At 37.0% G+C, this 20,961-nt stretch overlaps 1 protein-coding gene across 3 annotated transcripts in view; it reads left to right on the top strand.

The window, feature by feature from the left end:
• LOC124282564 (nucleolin-like) overlaps positions 1-20,961 on the top strand; it is a 69,754-nt gene that overhangs the window by 21,533 nt on the left and 27,260 nt on the right. For all 3 annotated transcript variants that reach the window (XM_046718573.1, XM_046718574.1, XM_046718575.1), the window contains exons 6-7: positions 6,864-6,991; positions 13,191-13,329. In XM_046718573.1, coding sequence (XP_046574529.1) covers positions 6,864-6,991; positions 13,191-13,329 — 267 coding nt within the window. The remainder of the gene's footprint in view (positions 1-6,863; positions 6,992-13,190; positions 13,330-20,961) is intronic.

Here is a 20,961-nt window from a genome sequence, read left to right as displayed (position 1 = left end):
AAGCAGATGGATTTCAGCTCATGTCAGTTCAATGCATATCATTTTCTTTCCTGGGCGATAGGACCACCAGGGGATCTTTATTGTGAGGCAGGGCCTTGAGGTAACCTAGTGGTTAAAGCATCCTCTCGTCACGCTATTTTTATTATCCCCCACCTCTCGCGTTTAGCGCGAAGCGGGGGATATAGTATTAGGGTCCGTCTGTACGTACGAATTGGAATATCTTAAGAACCGTTCACTAGATTCTTTTCATATTTGGTACCTAGTTTCATCACAGTATAAGAAAGGTCCAACTCAGGTTTGGTGACCTTGACCTTCATTTCAAGGTCACAAGGGGACTTTAACATTTTACCTGCATGTTAAGTTATATCAAGAACCGTTCACTGGATTTTCTTCACATTTGACACCAAGCTTCATCTAGGGAAGGCCCAGGGCCCAGTCGATTTTGGTGACCTTCACATAATTTTTAGGGTCACGACGACACTTTGAAGATTTCAGCATAACCTGAATTGTCAGCAAGATATTTTAAGAACGGTTCACTGGATTTTCTTCATACACTTTTAAGCCTCCTCTTGAATGTTTTTCAATAAGCAATTTCTTTAGTACTAGTTTTGCATATTTCATACACTATGACATTCATGTCAAAGTCAGTCTTGAAAATATGTGTGTGTTTGAACAACTAAAGAGCCAGATAACAAGAGAGGTTGATTAGTCATGTTTTTGTTGACATTTAACTTCATCTTAAACTTTCATTACTTTATAAGTTTGATTTGATAATTTGCGACGGGGGATTATGTCACCTTAGTGACAATGCTTGTTCAGACTTTATATTTAGTTACAGTAATTATTGTTCAATCATAAAGGCATTATTGTTCAATCATAAAGGCATTATGTAAGCAAAGGTATAGTGTGACATCCAGAAAATTCCATAAATATCAAGTTATATTATTACCCTTTGAGGGTTTCGGATTGTCATCGGCCTTCGGTCATAGTCTGATAACATTTTCAAATGACCGACTACTTTCTTATTAATTAGGACACTCGGGCCGATCGATAATTTGATGTTATTTTCACATATTGGACCTAATAAATTACGAACATTATCATTTACAAATTCATCAAAAACTAACCACGAAATCTTGATCATGTTTCCGCGGCATGTATGTATTTACGCATCCATTTTTATCACAATAAGCTGCCAAATGTACATGTATTGGATTGCGCGATTGGCTGCTATTTTAAGCATTGGACAATCAGAAACGGGGTTTCCCGACCCCACCCGCATGTAACGATGTTTCGAGGAAATCATTAAATAAATTGAATAAACTAATGAATAAAATCAACAATAGCATTCTTAAAAGTTGTCAAACGTACATATAAAATTACTATTTCCATCTTTTTGTGCGATCATGTAAAGTAAGTCAAGTCACTGACAAGTGACATCTCGGCTCTCGCCACCTCAATCTTCATGCGCTCGGACACGATGTTTAATGCGAAAATATATGCATGAAGCATTTTTGTCACAGGTCATAACCTAGAATGATACGTCCAATAAGTCCCATAATTGACGTATAGGTAGCGATTTCTTGCTTAATATGTTCAAAATAGCATTATTTAACCCAAGACTTTCGTCTAAATCTAAAAGTTTTCGTTTACGAGGACGGTATCCATTGCCGTAATATGATTGGCTGCCTTAGGTCACGTGTCTGATTTTGACCAATCACGACCCTTATAGCAGACTGTTGCGAAAAAGCGTCATTAGAAACCAATCTTTATCCAATAAAATCGCTTCTTACAACTGTGAAAATACTCTTGGCAAGGATACAGTGATATTGTTGATGTTCAGAGCTTTCGAACGATACCCGACATCAAACGATTTGCCTCGCATGTTATTCATACGAAGCTTCGAAAACTGAGGTATTTTCCGTTGTTGTGTCATGTTACCGAGCGGAAAGCCACAGATATCGGGAAATAGGCGACAATACATATTATTTAAGAAACCTTTTTATAATATTTTTCTGATTACGTAAAAATGAAAATATAAAAGAAAAAGGCACGGGCATGTTATGACATGTCACAAAATGGAAAAAAATCACCATAGTTTTTGCTTCTTTCGTGATTTATCTCGACATTATGTATGCTTGCATTTTCATTAAAAAATCAATTTATTTAAGTTGTAGTTGTATTATTTGAATAATAGAAAAATAAATTCCATATTTATCAACAGTGGGATTAGATCTTTTAAATTGTGTATGAGAGGTTGTAGCAATAACGTTTTACAAACTTATAATTTCCTTCATAAACATTGGCTTCATCAATGACCTTAGAGTCTCTGGGAACTCTGTGTCATGGCAGTTAATCACTAAATGCCTCTGGTTGACTGGTGTTGAAAGAGTTAACTGCTCTTCACTATGCAGAAATGACTACATACCAATTTTGTCTTCTGGAACCAGGAGTTTTGACTGTTGGAAGTTTAAAGTTTGCAAGTCTGAGTTTGACAAACGAAAATCAGTGTTAATTATTGTATTTCCATAGCTATGACATTTTAGCTGAATCAAACAGTTGGATGCAAAGAAGCAAGCTATGACATCATGTTCACTTTTAAGGGTATGTTTGAAAAAACTGAATATTAAAAAATAACAACACTTCTGTTTTGTTCAGTCTCAGAACAGAGGAGTGACTGATGTTCATTTATCTGTTTATAAGTCATAAATCTTTGAAAAAAGCTTCAAGTTTTCTGTATATATAGAATCCAAGTAGCAACATTAAATGTCATTAACAATTTAGTTACATGATGGCATTGGGATTAAAAAAATGTCAAAAAGTGCTTTAGGTCAATGGCCTATATCCAGACACCCACTCAGGACATTTGTCCTACTGATTTTTATAGGCTTCAAAATCACTGCCTTTAGACAAATTTGAACACTTTCGATTGGTTCATAGCCAATGCATATGAAACCATACTCTAAAGTTTCACGTGCAGTATACTATACATCCGTCTTACTCTGTTCCAACGGGTAGTATGGACAACCATGACAGTTTGTGCTATCTTTGAAATCCAAATCACATGGGAAAATTCAGCTCTTATTATCAAGAAAAATTCTTTTCATCAAGTCTGTTTTAAAATAAGCTTTTTATTATCTATTAATTGGAAATGGATTGCAGATATCCTAAATGGTGGCATCTTTTGAAATATGTCCATTAACCCATTCAACACCGTAGGCCGGAAAACCGGCCAAGACGTCCCCAGTCCCCAGACACCGTAGGCCGGAAAACTGGCCAGGCAGTAGTCGCATCAAATACATATATAATTTTAGGAACCTAACTAACATGATTCTTTTATCAAATCTATCACTTTTCATAATGCCTGAAAACACTTATCACATTTCAAATGACCATATATAATCGACAGAATTAGAATTATAAACTATTTTTCGCAATGTTATTGAAAAAAACGATTCTTGGACACATGCTTCAGCAACGGGTCCACATCAGAGTTGTCAAAGAGCAAAGTAACGATGTTTCGAGATAATAATTACACAAATTGAATAAACGGAAGAATAAAATCAATAACAGTACTCGTACAAGTTGTCAAATGTACGTTACAACTTACTATTTCCATCTTTATCGTGTAATGTAATTCAAGTGACATCTCGGCTTTCATCGCTTCAAACTTTACGCTCGGACACAATCTTTAATGCTAAAATATATGCATTAAACTTTCTTGTCACAGGTCATAACCTAGCACGATACGTCCACTAAGTTCCATAATATATGCATAGGTGGTGATCTTTTGCGTAACACGTTCAGAATAGCATGATTTTACCCAAAACTTTCGTCTGAACCTGCAGGTTTTCGTTTACGACGACAGTATCCATTGCTGTTATTTGATTGGCTGCCTTAGGTCACGTGTCTGATTTTGACCAATCACGACCCTTATAGCAGACTCAGGCAAATAAGCGTCATTAGAAACCAATCTTCATCCAATAAAATCACTTCTTACAACTGTGATAATACTCTCGGCAAGGGTATAGTGATATTGTTGATGTTCAGAGCTTTCGAACGATACCCACCATCAAACGAATCGCCTCACATGTTATTCATACGAAGCTTCGAAAACTGAGGTATTTCACGCTGTTGTATCATGTTACCGAGCGGAAAGCCACAGACGACCATAAATATTAATTCAGAAATCTTTTTATAATAATTTTCCGATTACGTAAAAATGAAAATATAAAAGAAAAAGGTAAGGGGATATTATGACATGTTACAAGTGGGAAAAAATCCCGACAATTTTTGCTTCTTTCGTGGTTTATCTGGACATATAAATGTGTAAGCTTGCATTTTCATTAAAAATTAACTTATTTAAGTTGTAGTCGTATTACTTGAATATGATAAAATAACTTTCATATTTATCAACAGTAGGATTAGACCTTTCAAATGGTGTATGATATGTAGTAGTAATAATGATTTACGAGCTGATATTTTCATTGATAAACATAGGCTTCATCTATGACCTCAGAGTCTCTGGGAACTCAGTGTCATGGCAGTAAATGCCTCTGGTTGACTGGTGTTGAAAGAGGTAATACATCGAACTACATACTGACCTGGGACTGTTGGGTAGCACAGTGGTTAAAGTGTCTGCTCGTCATGCTGAAGACCCATACTTGATTATGTTGTTAGGACGTCGAAAGTGGTTGATTTCTCAGCTTTTCCAATTCGCGCCGACAGACGTGTCAAGAAATGCTTCAAATGTAAACAAGATATAATGTGCCATGACCAAATGATATAGGGGTTATAATCCATGACCATTCAGTTCATAAGACAAGTCGATTTCATAAACATTTACTACTTGGAAATATCAAAATCTTACGAAGTTTGGAACTCGCTCTCTACCGGGATCGACTGTCTATCGAGGAAATGGTTGTTGATGACGACCAACTTCCGGTTGAGCATAGACAGGGCTTCCCCTCTGTGATCCTGTCCCACAGCATCTCCTGAATAGAATCCCTATCCAATTCCTAATTATAAGCCTACAAGAGTTAGTCAACTTTGATATTATGTTCTTCATATAAAAGTTATTAGGAAGTAATATTTCTGGTAAATGTTCCGTTAATAAACTCATAACTATAACTTAAATGAAGAACGTAGTATCAAAGTTGACAAAAACTATGCATTTATGGAATATATATTTAATCATTTTAAATAAATTGGGGCATTTTGACCAAAAATCTGCGGCAATTTGACAGAATTTGCTGGGGCATTTTGCAGCTGGTACCTTATTTCATCACAATCGGACTTGATTTCATCTATGTTAAAAATACCACTGACAATAAGTTGTAACATCGAATAATGTAGTATAAATGAGTCTCGTGTGTACTGCTTCTTTCTTCAGCCTAGCTTTTGGATTTTCATACCCCATGTGTGCATGTCTCTTTTATATGTGCCAGACTCGAAATGATCGGAACATTTCTCCTGCCTAAATCTGTATTTTTACTTGGAAAATGGAAGAAATGGTGGCTTTTATCATTGTTTGGTGATGCCGTGCACCCCAGACGACCATACACCATCGTACCATTTACAAAAACGACAGAAACAACATGATTTGTATTACTGTAGCACATGGTCTTTGGCAATATGGCGGACTCTAGTCACATACGACGTCAAGAGCAGAAAGGTTACATGAATTCCAGTTCCATAATGGCCGAAGCTCAGATAACAGAAACTGTTTTCGCAATTAAAACATAAATAAACATATTTTTAAGTTAAAAATTGGGGTACATGTTTCTGATGACTTTCTTTCACCCAGCAAATTATTGCAATTGTCTAGTGTTCTTGAACCCTAAACATAACCCTAAACCCTACATCTTACCCCTATAAATTGTCCTAATAAACAGAATACATTGCCCAAAGCAGCACGAAAATGGCTTCCGACGTGTCCAGTGTAACTCATTCTTACCGCTTTGAAAAATAAATTATACTAATAAACTCCATTTCTGTGTAATGATGCAAATTACTGAATGGAAAAAAATATGTGTATAGAAGGTTCCATTTATAATTCATTTAGTCCTAAAAGTTACGTAGAAACCAGAACAAAATATATTTAAAATATAAGTGCTTCCTTGAACTGGCGCTTGCTATAAAATGCGCCTCCACAGTCCATGTTTAGCACACAAACTCCCTTCATATCTTGGGTTACTCAATGACAATATATATAGAAAAGATGATTTACTGAGAGGAGATTTAGGCTCACACTGTAACCCATCTATATAAAACCTCACTTTAGAACCTTATCTTCTAGATCTACCATCAAAATTTCGTATCTGGTTAACAAAATTAAGAGCTTCTAATCATAGATTACCCATTGAAACGGGACGATGGTTTAATATTAATCTAGAAAACAGAACATGTACAATTTGTAAAAATAATATTATTTGTGACGAGTATCATGCTATTTTATCATGTACACAGCTTAATGTTGAACGTAAGAAGATTCTTCCCTCTTATTTCTGTAATAATCCACATATGGACAAATTTATCTCACTTATGAAATCAAACTATACCCCATTCCTATTGAAACTTTCACTTTTTGCTAAAACTGTGCTTAGCCATTTTTAAATCAAAATACCTACCCATATGATATTGTATTTAAACGACTGTATGTTCTCTATATCATTCTGTATGATTTTCAAGAATAAACAATTCTGTTCTATTCTGTAACCCAGCAGCAGGCTGACGTCAAAGAGCATTGTTTTTGGTAGCGTTTCACAAATTACGTCATTAGGTATTGTGATGTAATTTGTAAAGCTTGTGGTGCTGTATTCTAACTGATGGATTGTTGCAGGGTTCCATTGTATTTGTTTCAGGTTTGGATATGTTGATTTGGCAGATCCCTCTGATTTTGATGCTGCTGTAGCTCTCAGTGGGAAAAGTATTGAGGGACAAGAGATCAGAGTTGAGAAGGCCAAGGAGAAACAGAAGTCTGGATCTACTGGTATGTTTTATATGTCGTACTATCCCAACTGGTTGTAGTCTTGTAGATCAGTTGTGAGATACAGGTCTGCTATGTACCATCCAGACAGCATTTTTGGTTAATGGGTGATTGCTCAGGGCTCCAGATAAGTACGTTGTCTCAGGGGTATTAAAATTGAGGAGTACCAAAAATATAAGGAGTGTTTCACAGGTTGCATGGTTTTATTACTTTCACAAAGACACAACACTTAGGCCAGACCAATTTTCTTTCTTGTTTTACGCATGTTTGTCCTCAGAAAACCTAAATAAAATCACCAATCAAAGTAATATTCCTTCTGAATACTCAAAGTATTTTACTTTTGGCAATTTGTGAAGTGTATATGGGGCAAAAAACAATCTTAAAAAACAATTCTTGCAAGTTTACATTTTTGGCAAATAAACACTTTTGGATTTTATTTTTTAAGTGGGGATTTTTTTAATTTTTATTTTTTTCTTATTCTTGAAAATATACGACAGGCAGATATGTAAAACAAGAAATAAAATTGGTCTGGCCTTAGCTTTTTTTTAGCCTTTTGGTCTGCACTTGCCTAAAATCTTCTGTCAGTCACTATTTTCTTTCTTTCATTACCATACAGACAGTTCGCATCAAGAAAATGTCAGAGTCTGATACGTTTACATCTACAGAACATGGCTCTTCCTGAAACTACTCTGATCTTGCTTCATTTTTCATAGATTCTTTGATAGATTTGACGTGAGGCTCTGATGAACAATGCTGCTCCATTGTCAATTTCTTTACATTTGTAGTTCCTTCGCTAGCCCACATTGTTTTCATTTTAAACTGCTCACAAATTAAACATTTTTATCTCACAACATCATCTTGCTCCACATGCAACCACTGGAAATTTGACTTCCAACCAGAAATCATTTGTCAGTGATACTATTGCCATCGTGTTTCTTCTTAATACAGTTTTTAGCTACATTGTCAATTACATTATTGATAATATCAGACACTAACTTTTCCTTGTTAATTGAAACAGTTTTCCTTTCAAAAACCAAGTTTCTTTTGATTAGCCATTCTTACTGCTGATGACAGGAAATAAATGACAGTGCATGTTGAGCTATTGCACATTATATGTGTTCCTATGCTGGTTTAGGGCCATCACGTAATCAACAGTAGCCCTAAAACTGTATTATAACTGATATGGCCAGGAAACGTGATAGTATCGCTGTGTACGAGCCAGCTTTTAACAAATTGTGCCCCAAACGTGGATTAGAAATATTAACAAAGATCATTCGGAAAATTTCGACAATCTTCGCTTCAATACAGACTACCACCACTATTCGAGATCTTAAAGGTCACATGCAACGTAAAACACAACTTTGCAGATTCTGATACCTTTCGGTATGAACTTACCGAAACAAATCATCAAAAATGCAAATTCAACTTATAAAGTTGAAAAATAACGCGATGAAAAAACCCGCGTGAAATCGGAGTTCAAATGGTTTCAATACACAACAAAGAGCCGTGAGGGCATCTGCAAATGAACCAGCCGTTACACTTGAGTGCACACCGACTGGGTTCGGTATCCCAGCTGCTTCGTTTCTTGGGAAGTAAACCCAAGTACACAATATTGCACGTTTGATTTGCGATTGTACGCTTATAATTTTGTTTATATGTTTTTTCATAACCAGCAATGTATATTGTATGTCATGAATAAGTGATAATTGTGTTTTAATTATGTTTGATTTTTTGGTTGCATGTGACCTTTAAGATCAGATGTGTAGGACTGAAACAATATTTTCACACATGTAAACAAAATCTGACTGGTATCTGAGAAAGTTGCATATCTTTCAACCTTTGATTTTTTTACTTTTTAAGTGTATATTTGAATTATCCATGGGTATTTTAAACGATATGCATCTTATCTGGAGACCTGTTGCTCAAACAAATTTGAGTTATGATTGGCTGGTGATCTGCAGTGTACATAAACTGGCTGTAAAAATGAAATATATGCGTAGATGTACTAATATGCCGAATTCTATGGTATATGGTGAATGTGGTAGATATCCACTACAGACAATGTAGGTAAGGTAACATGGACTGCACACATTCGAAACCTTGTATTCTCATCCTCTCTGATTGGCTAAAAATAAAATACCTGTCTTTTGTATGCGAGACATTCTCAATCCGTGCATATTTATGTCGTATGTTTGTACAACTAAGTCAAAATCAATAATTTATTATGGTAACTAATTTATCTCGGTTTATTCTACACTTTATATTATTTTTACCCCCCGCCACGCATTTAGTATTAGGCTCCGTCCGTACGTACGAATTGGAATATCTTAAGAACCGTTGACTAGATTCTTTTCATATTTGGTACCTAGGTTCATCACAGTGTAAGAAAGGTCACAGTCAGGTTTGGTGACCTTGACCTTCATTTGAAGGTCACAAGGGGACTTTAACGTTTTACGCTTGTCAGTGAGATAGCTCAAGAACCGTTCACTGGATTTTCTTCATATTCAACACCAAGGTTTACCTGGGGACAGCGCAGGGCCCAGTTGATGTTGGTGACCTTCACTGAATTTTCAAGGTCACAGCGACACTTTGAAGATTTCAGCATGTTAAGCTTGTCAGCGAGATATCTCAAAAAACGGGTGTCTAGATATTCTTCATATTCAACACCAAGCTTTACCTAGGGACAGCAGAGGGCCCAGTCGATTTTGGTCACCATCACTTAATTTTCAAGGTCATAGCGACACTTTGAAGATTTCAGCATGTTAACCTGCATGTAAAGATTGTCAGCGAGATATCTCAAGAACAGTTCACTGGATTTTCTCCATAGACTTTCAAGATTTCCCTTGAATGTTTTTCAAAAAGCAATTATTACTATTTTTGCATATTTCATACTCTAAGACATTCATGTCAAGGTCAAAGTCAGTCTTGAAAACAACTGTTTCAACAACTACAGAACAAGATATCAAGAGAGGTTGACTGGTCATGGTTTTGTTTACATTTAACTTCATCTAAAATTACGACCTTCGCTTTCATTACTTTTTAAGTTTGATTTCATAATTTGCGGTGGGGGATTATGTCACCTTAGTGACAATGCTTGTTATATTTATTTTAAACCCTCAAAAGCACCCAGTTTTATTCAATTTTCAAAATTTTCAAAATTGCAATAATGATTACTCCCTGCACTGTCTTCTGATTCTACTTCATGTATGTAAGCAATGGCAGTGAGGAAACATGACTGTCAAACACTGACACAAAGCAATTATTTTTCTGAATTTTATCGCAAAAAAAGTGTGTACAAAATTGTATCTGAGATTTGTGCATGTATTTATATATATATATATATACACATGTACATGAATAAATTTTCAATATACATGTACATCGGCAATCGTTTTGCTTGTTTGATCCAGTTAACCGGACGCCTCGCTATCCGGACGATTGCTGAGTGTAACCAAAATGTCCGGATAAACGGGGTTCGACTGTAGATATATCAAACATAAGCTAAAGTGGTGCCTTTTGCTATTTACAGATTATGGCATTTATATTTTTCTTGGTTTCCATGGAAATGTTTTGGACTTAGTCTAAAAAAGTAGGGATTGCTTTCGTTTCTGGAGCACAACTCAAAAACCGTATAATATTTATCAACAAAACTTGGTAGATATATCAAACAGAACCTTAAGTGGTGCCTTTTGCCATTTGCAGATTTTGGGCATTTTTATTTTTCCCATGTTTCCATGGAAATGATTCGGACTTAGTCCCAAAAGGGAGGGGTGGGCTTCGTTTCCGGAGAACAACTGGAAAACTTCTTGATATCTTTCAGCAAAACTTGGCAGATATGTGAGAGGCAGATCCCAAAGTGGTGCCTTTTGCTATTTGCAGATTTTTGTGATTTATTATTTTCTCAGTTTCCATGGAAACGATTCGGACTTAGTTTTAAAAAAAGTCATAAAAAAAGTCAAGCTGGACTTTAAGTAACTGTCAGATGATTTATTTTTTCAAATATGAGGGGGCCGGGGGGGATATGTCATCTTCTGATGACTCTTGTTGGGTTTGTTGGCCCCTTTTAAGCAATAAACATAGAATTTCAAAACTCATTAGCCATGTTATAAACTAGTTATTTTATTATATATGTACATTAAATGAATATATTTTTTGGATTTGTTCTTTTCAAATTGCCGTTACAAATTTTGTAACCGTAGTGACGCAATTTCATGAAATTTCTAATAAAAAGTATAAAATATGAAAAATGAAACGGCGTTAAGCTTGCATAAGTTATGGTTTGAATATTCAGAATACTATGAACGTAATCAACAACATTTCAAAGTAAAACAAGAAAACATAATTTCCAATTTTTGCCTACATGAAATGTGCAGGACTTTTCAGAATGACTCGTACACAGGTAAGGTATTTTATTTTTAGCCAATCAGAGAGCAGCTCATCGTTGGTGTGAGCCTATTGAAGATGAATGCAATGATTTTCTGAAAAGTTGTCTTTTCCTGAGTTCGAAGCAGAGTTGCTCGGTAAATAGTGAACTGATTTTGATAATTTTGGACTTAATCGAAAGGAAATTTATCTGGCTTTAATTCTGTACGAATCCCAGCTGTGTATTCCATAATGTCCCACCCAGAATTTGCCCAGAAACGAGAGGGGGGTTGTTTGTCAACTTTGTGTGCATTACATCCCTTTACATTTTTATATGTAGATGGTTATCAGTGAATGAGTGTTGGACTTAGGAATATTATTTTCAGCAATACAAGCCCCAGTGGGTTTACTGGTGTTGAAAGAGATAAGAAAACGCTATGGGACATTATGTAGCTTGGTGAAGTAAAACTCAATCGTATGTCGTCAGCACAGATATGGTTGTCGCAGGTACTCCATAGCTAACATCCTTCAGACACAACACATGTAAACAAGGGTTTATTTAGTCATGCCCTGGAGCCAGTATTTGGGCCCAAGTCTGCAGCAAATATCTTAAAAATTGGTATTGTATATGTCAAAATGCGTGTAACAACTAATGCTTAATGTTACGACATAATCTGCAAGGTTCTATTTTACTGAAAACAGGGCTAATAAAGAAGAAGAGGTTTCAATGCTTTGCTTTGTTTTTATCCCCAGCAACACGTTTTGCGGGGGGTATTAAAATGGAACCCGTCCGTCCGTGCACATTTGTCTTTTCCGGAGCAGAACTCTAAAACCGTTTAATATTTTTTGACCAAACCTGGCACATACATGGATCTGGGGTTGTACTGGTGCCTTTTGGTAGTTTTGGAATTCTGAATAAAATATTTTTGGCGTTTCCATGGCAACAAGTTCGACTTTGACTGAAATTGGTGGTAGTGCTCTTTTCCGGAGCAGAACTCTAAAACCGTTCACTTTTTTTTTTACCAAACTTGGCACATAGATTGATCTGGTGGTGTACTTGTGCCTTTTGGTAGTTTTGGAATTCTGAATAAAATATTTTTGGTGTTTCCATGGCAATAAGTTTGACTTAGAATGAAATTGGTGGTTGTGCTCTTTTCCGGAGCAGAACTCTAAAACCATTCACTATTTCTTCACCAAACTTGGCACATAGATTGGTCTGGTGGTGTACTGGTGCCCTTTGGTAGTTTTGGAATTCTGAATAAAATATTTTTGTCATTTCCATGGCAACAAGTTTCACTAAACTGAATAAAACATTTTTGGGGCAACAAGTTTGACATAGGCTGAAATTGGTGATAGTGCTCCTTTCTGGAGCAGAACTTTATGAACCTTTCAATACTCTCCTTCCACTTTTCTATATACACTCCTAAATATTTGACATAATCATAACTCGTAGACATAATCATGAGTATTTTGCCATTGCGGGGGATATTGATGACTTTGTCTTCTTGTGTTTTATTGCATTGAATGCAGTCTCAAAATACTGTTAAAATACCTCCTTATTTAAGTTAAGAAAAGATATTTTTTGAAATCCCAATTCCTGAACAATGTATTTGTTTTCTAAATTACCTGCCAGGTTGTCTTGGATACATTTTTGTACATGTACATTCTTTATTTCAACAACCACCTACAAACTGGTAATGCGCATCCACGCACACACAATCAAACTCAAAATACATGTTCTTGATTTACAAATTGACAATATACGTCACAAACATGTACGAATCATGTGTTTGGTAATATAAGATATGAAATTGTGAACTGCCAATTATTTGTATTTCAGGGTCAAGGCAAGATGAGGACAGCCGTACATTATTTGTGAAGAATCTAGCTGAAAGTGTTACAGAGGCCGTGTTGAATGACCTGTTTGAAGATATTGATTCAATTCGCATGCCATCAAATGAAGATGGTTCACATAGAGGGTAATATATTGCTGATACTAATTGGCTTATTTAAACTTTCAGTTCAAGTGAGTGTTAAGGGTATGGAGCATTGTCCATCCATCAGTCTGTTAATGTTTTAACTTCAGTTTACCATATTTTGTTTATCATGGTCTGCCCATTGTTGTTTGCCTGTATCTCTTCAGAAGTTACAAGGACATTCTATGAATGGTTTTAGCCATTATGTCTCAAGCCCTACACTCCGCCTTCAGAGATAACAGAAATCTCTGCTAACTCACCTTACTCACAATTTCACAGGGGATATTCGACTGTACATGAAAACTGGATGTTGCACCTCGGCAACAACCCATTTTCCACTGTACAGTTTTCCAGGGACCACCCAGGTTTTACATTCACGGTAATTACAGACAATATTTTGAATAGAAAGGGGCAAAGTTTGTGTGTCGGCAGAAGCAGCTTTCTTGTACCCTTAACTACTATATTTATGACGTGACATTCATTCATCCTCTTTATCGGGATGATTTACTGTCGTCTCTTCAGATCGCGTGATCATGCCTAACGCAAAAATATCTAAATCTGTCAATCACAGTAATATTGATTGTGGATTGTTTCTTTCATACAATTAGACCTTTTCTATGCAGGCAAAATGCAGATTCCATTACATAAATGCCCAATGCATGTATTGTGAATGGTTCAAGCCTTTGTTTTGAATGAAACTAAACTGTACGCTAAAGGGTCGTTGCTACTGTCTCAGGCTGTGACTGTACGGGTAGTTGCGCCTTTACAGAGTGACTGAGTCCTGTGTTAGGTATTCGGAAAAGGTAATTTCTCAAAGACTTACATGTTTATTTGGTGTGCCATAAATAATTTTTATGAGTTCCAGGTGGATATCTGTGAACTTTTGCAGGTAAATTTAAAGTCACAACTATGCACATGGTTAAGATTCAATTATCTGACAACTTTTTCACTAATTATCCCCCGAAACGCGTTTTGCGGGGGGTATTAAAATGGACTCCGTCCGTGCGTCCGGAGCAGAACTCTAAAACCGTTCACTATTTCTTCACCAAACTTGGCACATAGATAGATCTGGTGGTGTACTGGTGCCTGTTGGTAGTTTTGGAATTCTGAATAAAACATTTTTGGCATTTCCATGGCAACAAGTTCGACTTAGCCTAAAATTGGTGGTAGTGCTCTTTTCCGGAGCAGAACTCTAAAACTGTTCACAATTTCTTCACCAAACTTGGCACATATATAGATCTGGTGGTGTACTTGTGCCTTTTGGTAGTTTTGGATTTCTGAATAAAATATTTTTGGCATTTCCATGGCAACAAGTTTGACATAGACTGAAATTGGTGATAGTGCTCCTTTCTGGAGCAGAACTTTAAAAAACTTTCAATACTCTCCTTCCACTTTTCTATATACACACCTAAATATTTGACATAATCATAACTCGAAGACATAATCATGACGAGTATTTTGCCATTGCAGGGGATATTGATGACTTTGTCTTGTTACATAAGTCACGCCATATGCAATGTTTTGAACCCTCATTTAGTTAAAGTTAACATGCAGGTGTATGTGGAATTATGTCTTGACCAAATACTAAATACCCGTTTGCTTTAAACCGTATGGTGTACTGCACATCCAGAAATGGATGTGCCTTAGACGAGTCTTGTCTTTCCTTAAATTCGCCACAAGTTGTCACAAGTGCCTACTAAAGCTAATACGACGGCACTCCTATGCGATTGATGAGGGTGTAGCCGTGTTTCTGTGGTTCGGCTCTGAGCTACTGCCCAAGAAAACACAAGGCAATGGTGATGAAATGAATTTTATTCAATGAGGAATGAAGCTGTTGCTGAGGGTCAAGCCTGAGAAGGGAAAAGATGTTTCCAGCTCAGCAACAGCAAGTGGAGTGAGGTGTAAACAGGTGGCCAAAGGAAGTAAGGTCAGAGGACACAATAGCCAATTAGGAAGTAGGTAGCACATCAAAGGAAGTCTTTGATGTGACCTATTAATAAAAAAAGGGAAAATCCCAAAGAATGGGTTATCTGGCTAAGAATAGAGAAGAAGTAAAGGGAAATCCTTGTTGACAAGGCTCCAGGAAACAGAAGGAGAAGGTGAAGATGTATAGAGGCGGCATTCAACGGCAAGACTACCGACAACATGGAACAAATGAACATTTAACATATGATATTTGTGTAACATGTTGAAATGAATTGTAATGAGATTTAGTTTTCAGGCAATATTAATAAAAGCTCTGCTACACGGGACCCGTGAAGATCCGGGGTAGAATAGGTCTTCAGCGACCCATTCTTGTCATAAAAGGTGACTATGCTTGTTGTAAAAGGCGACTAACGGGATCGGGTGGTCAGGCTCGCTGACTTGGTTGACACGTCATCGGTTCCCAATTACGCAGATCAATGCTCATGCTGTTGATCACTGGATTGTCTGGTCCAGACTCAATTATTTACAGACCGCCGCCATATAGCTGGAATATTGCTGAGTGCCGCGTAAAACTAAACTCACTCACTCTGCTACACGGTCGAATTTTTTTCAAAACTAAGAATGGCTTGAAACTTCAGTCCGACAGCATCCACAAGAACATATGGAGATTCGAAAATATTGTATGTAATAAGAAATTCAACCAACTGTCGAGTCACAAATCTCATGTAAATCAACATCATGGTTTTAGAACCAGAGAAGTGTCCAGGTTGTAAAAAGTCGTACTTATCAAAGAAAGATCTTGCGCCAAGACCTGTTCGGGTAAGGATGATACCAAGGAATGTGATGTCTGTCAGCGTGTCATGGCAATGATTTACATGTAGGAACACGAGATGCTACCACGATTTTAGAATGTACAGGCACTGAAGGTCTGGAAGTGTTTGAACGGACAGAATATTTTGACAGACAATCTTATAAATAACAACCTATGTTTATGTCACAATATACTAAAATATTGAAAATGACATACTTTTCTCGTTTTTGACCTCCATGCAGTTTTGTACATCGATTGACTAGAACATAAATTTTGAGTGCAGGAATTCGCATGTTTGGGACAATTTCACAGGTTCGATCCATCGTTCATCTATTCATCATTAGAATTAAATATTCGTTGAAATGATTCTTGATGTCACACATTGAATATTAGACAATGAAGAATATTTTCACATAAATACACTCAAATATTTCTGATAGCAATTAAATTCAGTAACAAAGGCATGGTCATTAGGGTATGCAAAGTCAAAATTATTTTAAATTTTCTTTGTAATCACTAATGCATAAATTATGATTATTGAGCAAGAATAGTCAAATAGTATAGAAATATTATGAATAAACATTGATTTTTTTTCCATTAAAACTAAACTTTGAATGTATTTGAAATTATTAAAATTATTATTACGTCAGAGGTGGCCGAACTTGGGGAAGTTTGCCCTAGGTGTATTGTGTACTTGATTGTCACGTTTAACTTGCCAGTTGTAACCAATCATGTATTGAAAAAATAATGGTTTCATAATATTGATGTTCACAAAATTCGGGATAAAATTGAGTATATCTTATATTAAGTGAAGTTATGTACATCACTATTGTTGTGTAACTGGTTGTTACATTAATGTGGGTTTTCAGTTCGTCCAGTGTTGGAATAATGTTTGGTTATTTCTCAGTTTGAATAATGCTTGGTAATAATTTGTTGATTTCCTTAATCAGTGAGTCATCATCATATTCTATGTTTGTACCATCAGTGTTATCAATAACTAAAACGTTGTTTGATTCATAACTGACAGATTCGTCAGACAACATTTCGTGTGAAGTACATGGTGTTTCCACTGGTGGATTACTGTGAGCAACTCGCAATCAGGAATACATGTCTGGTTATTTTTCATCAGATCAGCCGGCACAATGTTTGGAAAGCTTTTAGACTCAAGTTTCATTTTAGTGGTGCTACAATCCAAAATTCGATGTTGGACCTTTAAAACATTTGTTAGATGAGCGTCAATAGAATGACAAATAATAGTCTCAAAGTCCGAAACAAGAGTACAATAGTAGCAATGTAATATGCATTTAGCCTGAAAATTCAAGAAAACCCATTGTAACAGGGATTTTGTTGAAATACATGTATCATTATCATACAACTCCCCGTACAGTGCCATATTTATTTCCTGCAACAACCATCAGAGCGTAGAGTCTATATTTTGCCATGTTTCTCGCTAAATGTAAAGAAATAAGCATTAAAGCTTCACACAGGAGTTTGAATAAGACTAATTTTGTTGTAAAAGTGAACAAAAGCACCGTGTGGTCATCACTTGTGTACTATCAGGAGTAAAATAAGCTTTTTCGCGATCGCTAGCTCAGCTTCGGTCGGAGAGCCGCTTGAAATAGACATTTATGTTATATTCATTTTTCTTGGTTTCCGTGGAAACAAAGTGGACTTAGTCTCAAAAGGGAGGGGTGGGTTTCGTTTCCGGATCACAACTCGAAAACCGTTCAATATCTTTCTACCAGACTTGACAGATATATCAAACAGATCTTGAAGTATTGCCTTCTGCTAATTGCAGATTTTGGGCAATTTTATTTTTCATGATTTCCATGGAAACGATTTGGACTTAAGTAACTGTCAGTTCATTTACAGTTGATTTGTTCTTTTAAAGTTATGGGGGCCGGGGGGATTTGTCATCTTCTGATGACTCTTGTTTGTTCTTGGTAATCGTAGAAAGAAGGAAGATGATACTCAGAAATATAACCTTCGAGCCATATGTGATACATATTGGAACTACATGTGTAAACAAATACTGTTGTAAACATAGTAATTAGTGATTTGAATTGAATAACTGCTGGTGATTTGGGTAGCTTAATTGTTTGATCATTCAAAATGGTAAAGGGCTATCATGAGGCTATTGTTGTGGCCCTTGCAGAAATGTCTGAGCGCCAGGTGGCTGTGCATTTACATTGCTACTGCAACATTTCAGCCCTGTTGAGATGTTGTAGGAGCAATAATGAAGATGTCAATTGCCCACATGTAGGATATCCACATGCCACAATACCAACACAACTTGTCATTGTCAGTAGCAATCTGACAGGTCTGTGATACAGGAATGCGATCATGAGATAATTGGCCCTCATGTGTAGCCCTTCATTCAAGGACAGAGATGTAACTTCACGCTTCAGCAAGATAATGCACCTCCACATTTCACTACTCGTGTTGTGACAGATTTCTTGAGACAGAACATTTCCCTACTCCCCTGGCCAGCTGTTTCTCCGAATCTGTCCCCAATCAGGCACTCTTGGGATGAAATGGAGCGAAGTTTACGACACTTTTGACACCACAGCTCTTCAAGGATGTGTCACGATGCCTAGTGTCAAATCATACAGATTTCGATATTATCCTGTCAACAGTTAAACAGTGATTAAGGAAATCACCACAAATCATGTTATTATCTTTGGTCTATATCGTGGTCTTGTTTTTACTGAAGAGTCCAGATTTAACATTTGCCATTTTGACAGATGTTGACGTATCTGCATACATTTAACATGTACCAAATCTGCCCAATAGCTCACTTTGGGCATACCCCTTATCACCCACAACACATTTCGCAGGGGGTATTATTTTGGACCCTTTTGGCAGAACAATAAAACCGTTCAATGTTTCTTCACCAAACCTGGCACATAGATAGGTCTTGTGGTGAACTGGTGCCTTTTGGTAGTTTTAGATTTCTCAATAAAAATCTTCTGTGATTCCATGGTAACAAGTTTGACTTTGACTGTAATTGGTGTTTGTGCTCTTTTCCAGTGCAGAACTTTAAAACTGTGAAATGTTTCTTCCCAAAATTTGGTTCGCTCATGCCGAAGACCTGGGTTCGATTCTCCGCATGGGTACAATGTGTGAAGCCCATTTCTGGTGTCCCCTACCATGATATTTCTGGAATATTGCTACAAGTGGTGTAAAACTATACTCACTCACTTGGTGAACTGGTGCCTGTTGATAGTTTTGGATTTATGAATAATGTAATTTTTGCATTTCCGTGGCAACAAGTTTTACTTTGACTGAAATTTGTGGTAGTGCTCCTTTTCGGAGCAGAACTTTAAAACCTTTCAGTACTCTCCTTCCACTTTGTGGATATTCAAGAATCTAATGACATAAATCAACAGTACCACTCTATTTCCAGTATCAACATTACTGAGGTACATCAAACTGTAGAAGCACTCGGGCAGTTTGTTGTTGACACAAGCATGCTAGTATATGAATAGTTTACATATGTATGTTTTCAATGTGAAGAACAATGTAACATTTGACATAGCCATAACTAGTTGACATATTCATGAAGAGTATTTTACCATTGTTGGAGATATTGATGACTTGGTCTTCTTGTGTGAAGAACAATGTAACATTTGACGGAGTCATAACTTTACAAGGCATCATTAATATAGGGTCAAATGATATATTGCACATGTAAAGAAAAGTTTCTCAGAAATAATAGGACTAAGAGTGTCATCATAGTGTTTAATGTGTTGACAAACATGACACATCATGACATACAGACAAAAAGTTCAAAAAACACTAGCAGACATCAGGTCTATAGACCAACCCCCCAAAATGAAACTGACAAACATGAAGCACTCGGTCATTCAATATCTTGTGTACCTTGTTCTCGTGCACCTTATCAAGTTCAAAAAGAAAGCTTGCGGAATCATGTTCCATTCCTCTACTAGAGCTCTGCGGAGTCCTTAGAGATCCATTGGTGCTGGGCGACGTGTGTGCTCAATTGGGTTGAGGTCTGGTAAGGCTGCTGACCGACGTGTGTGCTCAATTGGGTTGAGGTCTGGTAAGGCTGCTGGCCACTCCATCTGCTCTACAGCCTGCTGCCTAAGGTATTCCGTGACAATCCTCGCCCTGTGAGGCCTAGCATTGTCGTCTTGCAGTAAAGAGGGTGGACCATAAAAGCCATGCATAGCTTGCAGGAATAGTACTGCAAAAGGAGCCAGAATGTCGTCCCGATAATGCTGTCTGGTGAAATTACCGTCGACCACGTGCAGTGGAACATACATCCAGTAAGAGTTATTCCTGCCGACCCGTGAAGAACCGGGCTAGAATAGATCTTCAGTAACCCATGCTTGATGTAAGAGGCGACTAACGGGATCGGGTGGTCAGACTCGCTGACTTGGTTGACACGGGTCATCGTATCCCAATTGCGAAGATCGATGCTCATGCTGTTGATCACTGGATTGTTTAGGCCAGACTCGATTATTTACAGACCACTGCCATATGGCTGGAATATTGCCGAGTGCAGCGTTAAACTAAACTCAATCACTCTGTTATCCCTGCCCAAACCATGACCGACTCCCTGCCAAATCAGTTACGCTTGGCCACAGTTGCATCTGTGATTTGCTCTCCATTGCGACGATAAATCCTGTCGACCATCATGGAAGGACAAATTGAATCTGCTTTTATCTGTGAAGAGCACACTAGACCATTGACGTTGATTCCAACATGTCTACTCCATGTCACACAGGCCTGGACGAACTGCAGGTCGCCTACAGTGAAGTCCGGCTGCCCTTAAACATCAAACAGTGCTCCTGGATATCCTTACATTGTTAACAATGAAATGTTCTGTCTGAAGATCTGCTTCGTTTAGGAATCTGTTGTACACAATGTTAATA

The sequence above is a fragment of the Haliotis rubra genome, unplaced genomic scaffold, assembly GCF_003918875.1.
Source record: "Haliotis rubra isolate DU_JTF1 unplaced genomic scaffold, ASM391887v1 Scf30, whole genome shotgun sequence".
Lineage (NCBI taxonomy): Eukaryota > Metazoa > Mollusca > Gastropoda > Lepetellida > Haliotidae > Haliotis > Haliotis rubra.
Note: the sequence above shows the minus strand (reverse complement) of the source record. Positions and strands in the feature narration are given on the sequence as shown.